The 16,248-nt window shown below is 33.4% G+C and overlaps 1 protein-coding gene across 1 annotated transcript; it reads right to left on the bottom strand.

The window, feature by feature from the left end:
• Window positions 1-240: 240 nt before the first annotated feature.
• LOC137655810 (4-hydroxyphenylacetate decarboxylase glycyl radical subunit-like) lies at window positions 241-8,799 on the bottom strand. The gene is made up of 4 exons (XM_068389968.1): window positions 8,730-8,799; window positions 3,088-6,490; window positions 2,464-2,624; window positions 241-1,807 (listed from the first exon to the last, which is right to left on the bottom strand). Exons 2-4 carry the CDS (start codon window positions 6,468-6,470, stop codon window positions 1,629-1,631), a joined length of 3,723 nt encoding a protein of 1,240 aa, XP_068246069.1. The 5' UTR covers window positions 6,471-6,490; window positions 8,730-8,799; the 3' UTR covers window positions 241-1,628.
• Between the last annotated feature and the right edge of the window lie 7,449 nt (window positions 8,800-16,248).

The raw sequence follows: 16,248 nt of genomic DNA, 5'->3' as shown, positions 1-16,248 counted from the left end.
TAATTTTGGCCATGAAAATAAATGTTCTGTAGTATCTTCTTCGTCTTTGCATAGGTCACGCTATTTGATATTTTCTTTGATATGACAATTGTTTGTGCTATAGTTACTCTTACATACATTTAAATGTGTGATATAGAGATTCTATGACTAAAAAAATATGGCTATTATTTTCAGAAAAATAAATCAACTGATGTTCCTACGTGTGTTATTAGGGATTCTGACGAAAAATTAAACACAATATAGCTTTATCATATATTTAGTATCAGCATCGGTGGTTTGATATATAAAATCAACATGAGTTTGTAGTATTCCAGGTGCACACAGAACGTTTCTTTATCCACATAAATTTGGATTCTATTAATGACCATACATGTATGACAAGATGTATAGGCCTAAGTCTACTTTCCAATCATTGTGTGTGGTAGATTATGACTGTAGGAGAGTTTGCTGGAAATGAAACATTCATTATTCAGGTGCCTAGCCCATCTCCATAATCCAGCCACAAAAATATAGAAGTTTAAGGTTAATTCCGTATTTTTATCATTCAATTTATATCTTTCCACAATTAGAAAAGGGTGATATTCTAGGAGGTGTAGCACATATGCATTTGCGGTGCCATATCACCCAGATTATTAAGCAACGTTGTATTGAAGACTGACAAATGGGAGGGGAAATGTGGCACCACAGCATCAGCCTAATAGTGGACAGGTCTCTACTCCTTGTAGTTGGAATGTGGTAGAAACTCCTAACTATAATTTCAGGTCTGATTTCATATCAATCATTGTCCCTTTCTTATTATTAGACAATAATCAACCATGATAAAAATTTGGCCCATAGTATATTTTCGCTTATTTCTTTTTAACAACTTTCCTCTTTTTCGTCCAGTGTTCGCGACCGACCTAGGCAATTTTGACGCTCAACTTTTAATGGCTTTTATAATATATTTTTAAACATAATAGTGAGTGGCCCTCTAAGCCCCAGAACCTAGGTTATTATCATACACCTATCCATTCTTTTTCAAGTCCAATAACTAATTTCGTCAAAAACGTAGCCAATATAAACTTGTTACGAAATTATACCTTGACGCTGAGAGATTCTTATTCAACATCTTAATATTAAATATCAAGTTTAACAGATAAGATCATACAAATATGCTAATAAATTAATTGCATAATCGCGCTGAAAGGACATGTAAATGATAATGAAGCAGCTAAAATAAAGTGGTATGATATGGACAAATATGACATTTGGGGATCCATCAAAAGCCATCTAAGTTATAACGCAAATATGTCTTCTATTTCATTAGTATTGGCCTGCCTGCCATAATGCACTTTAATAAATTCAATTCGATTTTAGGCCCTTATGGCATATGTTAAGGCCTACTGTACAATGTAATGCTAACAGACACGAGTAATAATTTTCTCATTGAAATTGGGATTTATTCAAAGAGCAGTTCTTTCAGTCTGTAAACACTATACCTGCCTATTGATACATTGACTATATAGTAACCTCGATCATTTTTAATACAGTAGGCTACGTCCTACGGAGTTGAAGCTTGAGATATTCAACTCGAATGAAATATCATTCAAAAGCAAACGAAACTGAGACTCCAAGCATTGTGGCTAATTTCAATGTAGGTCTGAACTACACTTGGCAGTGAAATAGGGCCTCCGTCTGTGCTGCTCTTGGTGGGCGTCAAACATGGCTGTGAAGAACTCGGTCCATCCTCCCATGCGCACGCGCAGTAGTCCGTATTTCTCTGGGAATACCGTTGCTTCTTCGTACGTCTTTTCATCTGCGCATGTCACTAGAAGGAGAAGAGAAAAAGGAAAGATGAGAGGAGAATAAAGTACAGATTCGATATTAATTACAGTGGCATTTAATACCAAATCCTACCTGTGGGAATGTACAGAATATCCACTGGAATTTCATTTATGATAAATGCTTCTAGGTGGGCAAGGATTCGAACTTATGCCTTTGAATCGAAACAATGCCAGCAAAGGCATCTAACTAATCATTCTATCAAGTCATGCTATCATGGTATCTTTCTTAAAAGCATGGTTGGTTAAAAGTCTTATGCCTCTAAGTCGAAACAATGCCAGTGTAAGGACAGTGAGCTGTCCTTACACCAGCAAAGACCTCTAACCAACCATGCTATTTAGAGCGGTCTTTGCTGGAACTGTTTCGACTCAGAGGCATAGGTTCGAGTCCTTGCCCAGTCAGAAGCATTTATCATAAATGAAATAATGATAGAAGCATAAGCTAATTGTGATGACGTTTAGTGCTAAGCTCCGATAGATGACCATTTACTATCTATGCTTTTCATCCAGTAACTTCTTAAGATAATTGATAGTAAAGGAATTAATCTATATTGATAACAGTTATTTCAAGATGATCATCAGTGTAGGAGACACTTTTCAGGAAGAAAAGTTAGGAAAGACCCCTCCAGTTCCTAGGACTCACCCGTGAGAAGATTTCCTCCTATGCGGCCCTCCTGGTGCGAGAATTTGTAGATGAGACGAATAAGGTCGTCCAGAGGAAAGTCCTCCCTCACGTTCAGGTCGATCTCTGCTCCACAGCTGAAGCCCTCGTTGATTGCGGGGTGGTCCCAATTCTGCAGTGCTCTGCACAATAATAAGAAGTCATTCTTTACAAAACTATAAGATATTATGGCCCTGTTCACCTTTCCATCCTTAATTCTATTGGTCAATATAAATTAGATCTTAAACAGGTGTCTGTAGGTGTTGCATTTTGACATTTATTAACATCTATTTGATAAAGTTTACATCTGGTAGCGAAGGTTTTAATAATAATATCGTCTTTCTTTCAGGCCCCACTTGGACAAAGGTTTGTTTGCCAGGTAGTTTTCTTGTTTTCTAAATGCTTTGATAATGTGGATTTGACAATAAACAAGCTATATGTGGTGTGAAATGCTGAATGCCTTGGAATATATACCATAAAATGACTGTGAATGTTCTGTAGAGAGTAGGGTTCCCATGCAGTATAGGATCAGAAAAGCAGCGCTTACAGTAAAGTAGAGTAATGGTATCAAAAGCATTTCTGTAAAGATAAAAATCTAGAACTTACTTGAAGACGTCAGAATATGGAGGTTGAGGCGAAAGGTCTTGAGCGCTTGGAGCAGGACTGAAATCCGACGCTATAGGCATTCCTTCTCGACGACCATCGGCCGAAGCGCCGCAGGAGAGGCCCCAGCCTACGTAGCCCTCGAATGTTCCGCTTCCCGGGGTGAAAAGGAACTCAAAGGGAGTTCCACTTTCTGGATCTGTGTATCTTTTTCTAAGTTCTTTCAACTTCTGTACAAATAACCTGCTTTCGTCCTGAGAGTATACGACATCATCAAATGTTTTGATAATGAGGTCTGCCAGCCAAGCCACAAGTTCTTGCATTTCTGCATCATCAGCTGCTGCTTCTGTACCAAACCTCTCGAAAGAAAGGGCATGCTGCCGTAAAATTGTAAATTGATCTTTCCGTTCTTTCGTTCGAATGGGCCCAGCTACATCATCAACGAAGGGTTCTTGCAACTGGAAGCCCCAATCACATTTCAGACAAATTAATAATTCAGAGAGGCTTACAACAGCAGTAGATTCTTCAAAACACATCTTTTTTATGGCATATAGTGAATCAATACATGTAGAGAAACCAACAAACATGCAGCTTAGAATATGATATTTTGATCCTCCATTATAGAGATCCCTTCCCGTTTCCAAACAGCCATCAATAACAGGAGAAAGGAGTGGTGTGGGGCAGTATTTCCATATGTTTCCGTAATTTTGGATAACTCCGTACAAGTTACCCTCTAGTTTAATTTTGAGATGATTTGCAAATATTTCTTGGAATTGCTTGAATGAATTTATTTTGTCTGGGTGGGGAGTTGTGAAAGAAGCTGCTTGACCTTTCAAGAAATTAGGCCCTGACTGAGCATAGAGGGTTCCTTGATTCATTGCTAACTCAATTATCTGAGGCAGAGGTACATATGCGAATGCAAACTCTGATTTTCCTGCAATCATAGGCTCATAACATCCATCACAAGCATAGTCACGGGCATCGGAGAGAGGCATGGGCACGGTCAACTTATTTCCTGCTTTTTCAAGTCCAGGAATAATTCTGTCATCATGGGGTAAGATTGGATGAGCACCACCACTTAACAGAGCTTTGGCTGCTTCTACAATCAGATCAGCAGAAAGACCATCATGCAGCCGCAACGAGAGACAGGGTGCATTGAGTGGTAATCTCCTTGCAGCCTTCAGGCACAGCATTGTTATTCGATTAGAAGCTGGTTTGGCTTCTCCATCAATTGCCTTGTAGCCACCAACTGTCAACTGTTGAACCCACTGGTTGATAGAATCACCGTTTGGAAATAATCCATTACTAGAATAAGGAACTGCAACACTTCCCCACTGGGTTAAATCGACAATGTTGTGGCGATTAACCAAAACTCTTTCACTAAGTTTAATCCAGAAACAGTCTATGATTTCTTGGGCTTCTTCTACTGAGCATGTGTTTTGATAAGGTTCAAGGAACTGGTCAAATCTTCCCACAGCAACAGGTTCTCCTGTCAAATGCAAACAGCAGTGAAGAGTAAAGATCAGCTGGACTGCCTCAAGGAGAGTCTCGGGAGGCTCGTGAGCTAGCTTTTGCATACGCTGAGAAATAGCCTGGAAGTTCTTCAACTCTGATTTAGAGTATTCCTTTTCCAGAGATGACAGATGATCAGCCAGTTTTGCATAATTTTCCATGTACATTTGCATTCCTTCCCATGCCAGGATACAAGACTCAAAAAATTCCTGCTTCTCTTCTGAGAGTCCCTCCTTGACCTTTCTTTCCCTCAGATCTTCAAGCAAAGCATCAAGACCAAGTTTGAGTACTCTATCATGCTGGGGTACAATGTGACCTACACCTGAGACTTCACTAAGACCCATCAAAAAACCACTCATCCGCTCATCATCATTTAGATAGTTCATAACGACTTTTCCCAAACCAAGAGAAAATCGGGGCATTCTCCCAACAATAAGTTCACTTGGGTGAATATTGAAGAGATCAGCTTTAAATCCATAAAACTCTGCAGGATTTCTGGTCACATCACTAGTTGTGAAAAGTTCTCCCAGTGACTTTTTCATGGCAAGGCCTTTGCGTATGGGGATAGTAGCCACTGTGAAATGCTCTTCCTCTGGTCGTAGTACTTCCTGGAGACTTGGAATTTCTGGGGCAGTTTGCACTCTGAACCAGTGGTGGTTCCACTGTTCAAAGGCATAACCCAGTAGACGTAGAACCCTCGGGGTAGGTTCTTCGTTTTTCTCATAGAGATTATTTGTCATTGCATGCATGTAATACCTTTGATTATAGAACAAATATTCATTTTTACTCCTCACATCCCAGTGGGGATCCAAATCTACTTTGCAGAATCCCTGGGTTTCTAGATCTAATTCTTGCCTGTTTGGGACATACCAAAAGGTACCTTCTAAAGGAACTAGAGCGCTAATCAAGTCATCCACAGTAATCTCCCCATGAGGAGAATTTGCTTGTACACCAGCCAAGTGTTCTAATAACTCTGTGAAAACTGTGGTAGACTTAGTAATAGAGAGATAGAAGACACCCTTTTCTCTACCATGACCAGTTTCTGACTTTCCGTAGGGAAGAGACTGTCGAAAAACTCGCCTGAATCCTTTGAGTATGTTGCACGGGGGAGGAAAGTCGTCAACGTGATGAGCCCTGTTGGTATGACGTCTTTCGTAATTAGACGGTATGACTGTCTGGGTCATGACTCGCCTGCCAATCATATCCTCTTTCTGCGTCTTGGATTTCGAACCAACAACTTCCCAGTTAATTTCAAACTTTTGGGTCATCATATATGTAGCCCCTGGCAAGCCTTTACCGGTACCATTTATCAAAATGTGATGATTTGTTGACACTGGATCAGAAAAGTTTCCAATGCCCTCTCGGAATAGCCCTCCGATGATGTGCGAGTTTCCGTGCTCAACAGACTCTGTAATCTGGATCTTTTCCACACTTTGCTTACAAGTACTGTCCAGCATTTCTGTCAAGATACTCAAAAGCTCATTAGCATTCGATAGGATATCCGATTTTATGTAAAAGAAAATATCACCGGGTGTTGATATGAATTTCTTGGAGTTCTTCGTCAAGTATTCAGAATTAGGTCTTTTTTCCAGTGGTACAGGACATCCCCAGAGATTCCACAACTCTGGATCAAAAGCTACAAGAACTCGAGTCCTCCCTTGCATTGAGTGTGCGAGGTTTTTCAGCCTCCTAATTACTTTCATTACTTCATTTTTGGTGCTACGATCTTTAGCGTTCAGGATGACGTTGACAAATTTGCCAAATTTGTGGCGAAAGTCAAACAGGCCCAGCTGTGTAAATTTGTTGGGCGGCTCCTCCTCGTCACCGGGTTTGCTTCTTTGCTTCTGATATGGGCAATTCCCAGTCCTGTCCATCTTTGAGGTGTCTTGAAACTCTAAAAAGTAGAGAGAGGACCAAATAAATGCACCGAATTAGTAACGGGGACGTATATAAACCTGTTCAACAGGAAAACATTGTACAAAGTTTAAATGAATGCAATTTACTTATTTAATTACTTAAACGAACAGATCGCTCCTCAATTTAGTCACAGCTGGAATGGAATTTCTATAATATTTTACAGTATTGAGCTTCATGAAAGTAAACTGTATTGTGAAGATGTTACTGTAAGCTAGTGCAAATAGATCTGAATGAAAACTATGCTTAAATCATGAATAATCTTATTCAACATGCACAAAGAAATAACTGAACGACAGTCCCAGAGATTGGCATCTAGATCAGAGATAAGAAATTTTATAGACAACCTTATTTTGTCTAATAAGTTAAGATCAGAGTCAGCTGCTGAAGACTAGACAGGAGAATGATATTTTAAAAAAAAAATGGCAGAATAAAGTAATTCAAACATTTCCTCTGGGGTAAAAAAAAAACTTTCAGTTCTTGAAAGACTTTAAAACTGTCAGTGTGTGGTCTGCAATATGATTCTAAAGTCAGAAATGATCAGTAGAAATATCCATTCGTCTTTTGTTAGATTTCTTTAATATTCTCAACACCTCGAATTATGGGACAATTGGAATAGAAAAGAGAAAAAAAAACACACACACACACGCACACACACACATATATATATATATATATATATATATATATATATATATATATATATATATATACACACACACACATATATATATATATATATATATATATATATATATATATATATATATATATATATATATGTATATGTGTATGGGCCAGAGATTGCAACAAGAACAGGGAAAGGAAGAGAAGACGATGAATGGACGAGCTAAGAAAATGTACATAGTAAAACCATAAACAGGGGGATTGCAAAGACATGTCCGAGACCTTTGTCCTGCAGTGGACTAGCAACTGTTGATGATGAGGTATAATCAATAAATACCTAAGTACCACATACTGTACATACATACATACTGTATATATATATATATATATATATATATATATATATATATATATATATATATATATATATATATACATATATATATATATATATATATATATATATATATATATATATATATATATATGTGTGTGTGTGTATATATGTATATATATGTATGTATATATATACATGTATATATATGTATATATCGATATATATATATATATATATATATATATATATATATACATACATATATATACATATATATATATATATATATATATATATATATATATATATATATCGATATATACATATATATACATGTATATATATACATACATATATATACATATATATACACACACACACACACATATATATATATATATATATATATATATATATATATATATATATATATATATATATATATATATATGTGTGTGTGTGTGTGTGTGTGTGTGTACATGTGTGTGTGTGTTTGTGTATGCATGTAAATGGAGATATATCTTCTGTTAATACCATATTAGCATATCTTACACAAGAGTTTCCCACTTAATGTAGCAACATCCAATGTTATCTTCTTATATTTATTTGTGCAGACACCTCAAAACTCTTCGGAGGGAAAACCACAATAAGAGTAAAGCCCTTGGGCTGTATCTCAAGTCCTTCATGTGGGATATTACTTTTCACAAGCAATATTTTTTGACTCCAGCAGATACTATACTCATTTACAACTAGAATGGGTGGACTTCTGAACAATGGTGTGGGATCGAACGCTGTCCCAGGGATTTGCAGTTCGAGGGCTAGACTATGCTATTGCCTATCTGGCTTACCCACACTGTGCTCACTTTGCAAGTCTGCGTTTAGATAGGTTCTGTCAAACCTGAGCTTTGTATTGTTAACTACACTGTTTAAAAATGCATTAAAAAAAACGGCAAATGCTTGGCAACATTTATTCCAGGATTTTTACCGTTTTAAAAACAGATATATTGACTTAAAGGAGTGGTATTACTAAAAGAATAATGTTACGGTCACTAACCCGCAAAAGATAATAACAAAGTAAGGTAAAATTACGGTCGCCTGTATCTTACTAAAATACGGCTGGGAACAAAATATTTTCACGGAGAATTTCCGATTAAAATTGCAGTGTAAGATGCATGATTGCACAATTTGTTGAATAATACGATTAAGAATCGGACAAATACGATTAAAAGAACAGTTTCCACCTGTGAAGACTTACTTGTCTGAAGTACCAAAATGCTCTTGATCCTGTGCCTCGGGAAGCCTACTAGAACGCAAATGCGCGAGGCAAATCTCGCCACAGATCTTATATAGCCTTACACTTGGGTGTGGTTAAATGCCAAAGCTCTCCAGACTCCGTACATTAAGGGTCATTTTCTAACGGCTTCTCAATGGAGCGAAGAACCATCATGACATATGGGAGCATCTGAACGTTTGGGAACAAGTCGAATACGAGGATTTCCCAATGTTACGCTTCTGGGAGCTCGGCTTCGGTGCCCATATCCTGTGCTGTTATCGTTATTGGCTGGTAATATGCCATTTCATTGCATGCTACTTCTCTTGCAGTTTATTTGTTTCATTATTTCCTTTTCTCATTGGGCTGTTTTTCCCCCATGTCGGAGCCCTTAGGCTTATAGCAGCCTGCTTTTCCGACCAGGTTTGTGGCTTAGCTAGCAATGGTAATAATAATAATAATAATAGTAATAATAATAATAATAGTAATAATAATAATAGTAATTATTATTATTATTATTATTATTATTATTATTATTATCATTATTATTATTATTATCATTATTATTATTATTATACAATAATAATAATAATAATAATAAGCAATATGTATTTTAACTACAGATTCTAAGTCATATCATACGGACTTCGGATTTAGATATAATCAATAAATCCATATTAGTAAAGTTAAGGTTAAGTTAAAGTTAATGTTAAAGTTTACTAAAAGTTAATACAGGTTATACTCAACACTAGATATGAGGCAGTCTAAGAAATAAATAAATAAGATTAAATTCATCTTTTGCATAAAAAATAAAAAAAAAAATAGATATATTTAAATTAATAACTATTCATTTTTTCCAAACAATCCAAGCGGACAAATAGCATTTATAATTTTTGCTTTCTTGTTTGCTATCTGAAATTTGAATGGTTAGAATAATATAAAAATCCTTTCAGAGAGAAAATAGGAAAGTAATTTTGATAATATAGATGATTATATAGATGATTATCTATATTATATAGATATATATATTATATAGATAATTATTTCCTTATTTCCTTTCCTCGCTGGGCTATTTTTCCCTATTGGAGCCCTTGGGCTTATAGCATCTTGCTTTTCCAACTAGGGTTGTAGCTTGGCTAGTAATAATAATAATAATAATAATAATAATAATAATTAATATTATTATTATTATTATTATTGTTATTATTATTATTATTATTATTAATAATAATAATAATAATAATAATAATAATAATAATAATAATAATAATAATAATAATAATATAACCGAATGAACGATAATAAAAAGTCAAAGTAAAGAACAGTTTTAAAAATTATTCTTTGTGAAAGGCAGATTTTTATGTGGGAGAATATCAATGGGGATACAACAATATATTAAATACGAGAAATTGAATATATATATATATATATATATATATATATATATATATATATATATATATATATATATATATATATATATACAAATCATATCGTAGCTGTAAAATATGATTTTTCCATGGGGACTTAACAGACATCGGTTAAGTGTTCAAAAATGAAAGTGAGATTACAAAATATTATTATTATTATTATTATTATTATTATTATTATTATTATTATTATTATTATTATTATTATTATTATTATTATTTTTATTCTTATCATTATTATCAATATTATTATTATTATTATTATTACTATTATTATTATTATTATTATTGTTGTTGTTATTTTTATTATTATTATTATTATTATTATCATTATCATCATCATTATTATTATTATTATCATTATTATTATTATTATTATTATTATTATTATTATTATTATTATTATTATTATTATCATTATTATTATTATTATTATTATTATTATTATTATTATTATTATTAGTTAAACTACAACCCTAGTTGCAAAAACAAGATGCTATAAGCCTAAAAGCTATTGATATGAATAATTCACTTAAAGGCTCAAAGGCCACTCATGAATAGCAGAGGCAAGAGAGAGTGACAATGCCTTAATTAGTAGGACAATTCCCCAGAGACTGACCATACATACATATGATTAACACCATAGCCCCTTTCCTTACAAGCTAGGACCAGGGAGGGCCAGGCAGTGGTCGACAGGTAGACTTCTAGGCTACCTCAAGGAATCTATCAAGCCTCGGCGCGACTTGAATCCCAGTCCAGAGATTAGCCTCTGTACCATAGTTTTTCAATGTCTTGGGGTAGAGTTCTCTTGCTTGAGGATACACTCGGGCATACTATTCTATATGATTTCTCTTCCTCTTGTTTTGATAAAGTTTTCATAGTTTATATATGAAACATTTATTTTAATGTTGTTATTATTTTCAGAGTATTAAATTTCAGTTGTTAATTACTTCTCTAGCAGTTTTCTTATTACCTTTCCTCACTGGGCTATTTTCCCTGTTGGAGCCCTCGGGCTTATAGCATCCTGCTTTTCCAAGTAGGGCTGTAGCTTAGCAAGTAATAATAATAATAATAATAATAATAATAATAATAATAATAATAATAATAATAATAATAATAATAATAATAATCAGAAAGTTATACCGTCAATGTCAAAAAAGTAATTATGAAAGTAACTCAAACAGAAAAATAATATTCAAAATCGAAAGAGTATTTTTCTTCGAAACTATCAGGAAGAAATTTATCTTTTCTTCACGGATGTCGCTTATGGCAATTATTCATGGTGAGAGAGAGAGAGAGAGAGAGAGAGAGAGAGAGAGAGAGAGAGAGAGAGAGAGAGAGAGAGAGAGAGAGAGGTGTTAGTTGCAATAGTTTGAGTCATATGTAAATAAAGGCTATACAGCTGTCTGCTAGAATTGAATATACATATTTGTATATATGTGTGTATATATATATATATATATATATATATATATATATATATATATATATATATATATATATATATATATATATATATATATATATATTCACAGCTGTCTAACAGAATTGAATATACATATTTGTGTATATATATAAATATATATATATATACATATATATATATATATATATATATATATATATATATATATATATATATATATATATATATAATATATATATATATATATATATATATATATATATATATATATATATATATATATATATATATATATATCAAGCCAAACTCAGCTCCAGATAATTTTCATTATAACTCGAAAATTGCATTTACGTTTTTCCAATAATTATTTGGTATTGGAACATATTTCGATTTTTAGAAATTACGTGATTTTTCGTCATGACAACATTTTTTGAAAGACAAAATTATTCTTCATTATAAAGGGTATGGTGTTAAAAATATTTTTGTATCTTAAAAATAATTTCACCACCAAATTTAACGCTGAGTAGAAATAAACTTAAATAAACAGAGGTAAAAGTTGAATCCAACTCTTCGGGATATATTTCTGTCGAATTCAAAATGTGTAGCCTACTTAGAGTCGAAATAAACTCATCTCCACTATTATAGTTGAATTGCTTTATTGGGAGACTTATAAACTAAATGTCAGTGGTTACTTTCCTCTTGGTAAGAAGAGAAGAGACTCTTTAGCTATGGCAAGAAGCACATATTCATTCTGTGTTCTAATCTCCTTCCCTCACCGAGCTGTTTTTCCCTGTTGGAGGCCCTTGGGCTTATAGCATCCTGCTTTTCTAACTAGGGTTGTAGTTTAGCTAGTAATGATAATAATAATAATGCGGGCAGTTATTCAATGCATCACATATTACATTATAACCCTTAAAATAAAAATGTCTCACCAAATTTCTTCCTTATCACATCTAAATTGGTTTGTCTTATATAATATTTGTAATATATTTCATACATAACTTTCACGATGTTTATCTATGACATTGTTGAAATTCACTATTTTCCAAAACCTCTACAGAAAAAAAAACAATTCAGGTCAAAATTCATCTTGTCGATCAAAGTTAATAAGATTATTTCAACAAAATATGAGCTATTCGGGTAGGTCTAACCAAGGGTTTAAATTTGTCATGTTTCATATTTAGCTGTATTATATGGAAAATTATTTATTATTATGATAAGATCTTAGAGGGAAATTTCACATACAGCGCAAATAAATCCTTTTTGCAGTCTATCAAATTTACTAACAGTAAAATAAGTCAGTATCCTCAAAGTCATTCAAATTTTACAGAGCAAAGTAAAGAATTGTTACTCTGCGCATCCCGCTTCGCAATTGGCTCAAATTCAAACATTGCGTGGAACAGAAACATCAACTGAATGAATAGTTTTTTTCCTTCTTTTTTTTTTACAGGATTTGTTTGGGACATTTACTCTGTTGAAATCCGCATTTTCCACAAATCTCTGCGACAGAAGACCTATCATAAGACGCTTCCTGTGCATCGTATCAATGGGCTTCCCCGCGAATTTGTTGACCAACACAAGGTGTTTTATCTTCTCTTTTCTTTATTATCCACTTAGCTTCTTGGAAAAAAATCCCAAATTTCAAGATTAAACTACTTCTTTATGTTGATCAACGTTACATTAGATGCTATAGGTTAATCTTAAGACGATCTTTATGGATTTGAGAGTAGTCTTTATAGTTTTATAATTTTATTAACGTTTATCAACCACTACGTAGAAATAGGAATGAAATTAATTCTAATATAATTTCCGTACATTTTATTTTATAAGGGTTAATCCTATAGTGTTTTAGAGGTTTCATCTTCTATGTATTCTAAAGATGAGGTAAAGGAAGGCATGAGTTAACCTATTTTAGATCCTTACTATTTTCCTTCCAAAATTGTTCGCTTTTTTTTTTTTTTTTTTTTTTTTTTTGTCACTAATCATTGTGAAATACTCTTCATCTTATCTCCTTTTACCAAAAATTAGCCATGTAGACATAAAAACATTCTTATTTTAGACAATTTCATACTATGGCAATCACTTTTCCATCTGCACGTTCCAAGTCACGCTTCACACCTCAACACTCTACAATGATTCTCTATGATTCTCCCATAACTAAGATTTGATGCCCTTTATGTCGTATAGGCCTACACATCTTTTGTTATTTTCACACATCTTATATAATCATTCCATAACAAATGCTTGATCTACACATCCTCATATATAAACCAACTGTGTTCATTTCCAATGAATCCTTTTGTTATGTTTTATTCTCTAAATTTGAAACCCCACTATGTAGCCGACCTTTCTATATACTGGTTGATACTATGCCGCCATAATTTACAAGATACATAACCTTTGCCTTAATATAATAGAACAATCATTCCACCCATTCATTCCTTTTGGCAAGTTATCTTCATACAGACCCTGAACAATCAGTTGAATCCACTTTTCAATATTAGGCCTACTACAATGTTTTCCACGTAGTCTTATTAACTCCTCGTGTGTGTGTGTGTGTGTGTGTGTGTGTGTGTGTGTGTGTGTGTGTGTCTCTCTCTCTCTCTCTCTCTCTCTCTCTCTCTCTCTCTCTCTCTCTCTCTCTCTCTCTCTCTCTCTCTCTCTCTCTTGTCATCTACTGTATATAATTAGCATCTACTCATACTAGTATTCTAAACCTTATAACAATTTCTTCCACTCTTGCATCATGCAGCTCTGTCTCTCTTCTGTGGTGCACATTTGACAAATGTTCAAAATGCTCTGTCCATCAACCTGGAACTGCATTCATTTCAGACATTTCTCCAGTTATATTATATTGTTCTGACTTTTATTTGTTCATTGGTGTTTTTTATTAATTCTATTTCCAGGAGAACAACCACTTATTGTCCTTTAAGTTCTTGTTCACTGTTCCCACTCTATATTTATGACTAGCCTTCTATGTTTATCTCACATTTATTCTAACTGCCATCCCCGTCTTCTTGTATACCTGCACATGATCTTCCCTTTAGCTTTACTTACTGCCAAACCCTCTATTAAAACAAGCACTCCCTGCTGTTTTCATGACCTCATCATTGAATATTAAAAGCTCGCCATTCTATCCTTCTACCCGCCCATATTTTAGTTCCCTTTCTACACTCCTATATCCGTAGACCCTTATATGGCCCCATTGTGGATTTAAACAAACATTTTATCTTTTTTAACCTTTCTTTTGGCTTAGTAGATAGTATGTGAAATAATGCTAGCAGTGTGTGTAGGGGACAACTAATGAAAATAAACTTTCTGAAGATTTGCAGTGATTTGCACAATATTGGTGGTGTAGAGGGAGCAACGAGGAACTTGGAACCTGATTATTTCATCATGTTATTGTTCTATAAGTCCTTCGCTTTTTAATTTGCACGTACTAATGGTTTCGTAGGTTATTTCCTGTAATTTTGTCCTTTTAAACATCAACAAAAGTACAAATTACCTCCGAGACCAACGTAAATAAATAAAAAAAATCATGAGCATAACAAACCAGTCCAACGTACGCAGTTTCTATTAGATTTCACAACTTTCGCCGGCATTTCACACAACACAGGAAACATGGCGTTTCCGTTGCCAAAACCTATCTAGATTAATACTTATACTACTTAAGATGCTTTTCTTTAAACGTGTTTAATGCCATCATCAAAAAGAATATAAGAACAATAACATGAAACTATGAACGTCTAGTCACCGCGATTTTTTTCCCTAAATATAAAATGACGATCATGAATTTGCATAGTGCTATAGCCTACATGCAAACGCTGCTTATATCTATATGAATATATAAATTCTACCTAGCATAATGTAGGCTATATCTTTTCAAATTTCTCTTTTCGTGATATGTTTTATGATAATAGATTTACTTGTTTAACTTAAGGCCACTAAAATCACTGTATTTAATAAAGGGAAAAATATCTATTGCTTTAAACGGTAAATCACTTCGGGAGTTCAAGATATTTTTCGTAATACACCTTGCTCTGGGATCTTAGCAAAGGAAATTTCTTTTTAAATATTATAGTTTTATTAACATAAGCATTTTGGTCAATGAGTTATGTTAAATGTACGTATTTTGTGGCCATGCCAAATTGTACACATAGGGCTACTTCCAGTTAACAAAAAAGAAAAAAATGGTGTTAACTGCATTTCTATCCTGAGTTGAAACCAGAAAACATCTATAGGCCTATATTTGTTTTCTTTTTACAATCAAAAATTATTTCTATCATTTGTCCATATCACTGATGACTGAAGCGAGATGAAATTGTTTGTCTTGAAATCAAAGTGCTTGCAATGTATGATATTTGTTATATATATATATATATATATATATATATATATATATATATATATATATATATATATATATATATATATATATATATATATATATATATATATATATATATATATCAAGTGCCTCTGGAAGACTTGATCAACATATTCATTTAATTATTTCTATTCCCAAGTGACATTCAGCTAAAAGAAGTGAGTTAGTACAATAATTTTATCTTTGACGAAATTACTATCATCATACATAAAATACTGATATTAAAAAGGGTTTATTTTTCTATTCCTATCCTGATTTCTA

The sequence above is a fragment of the Palaemon carinicauda genome, chromosome 16 (genome assembly GCF_036898095.1).
Source record: "Palaemon carinicauda isolate YSFRI2023 chromosome 16, ASM3689809v2, whole genome shotgun sequence".
Lineage (NCBI taxonomy): Eukaryota > Metazoa > Arthropoda > Malacostraca > Decapoda > Palaemonidae > Palaemon > Palaemon carinicauda.
The sequence above is the reverse complement of the archived record's forward strand: the minus strand, read 5'-3'. Positions and strand labels throughout refer to the sequence as shown.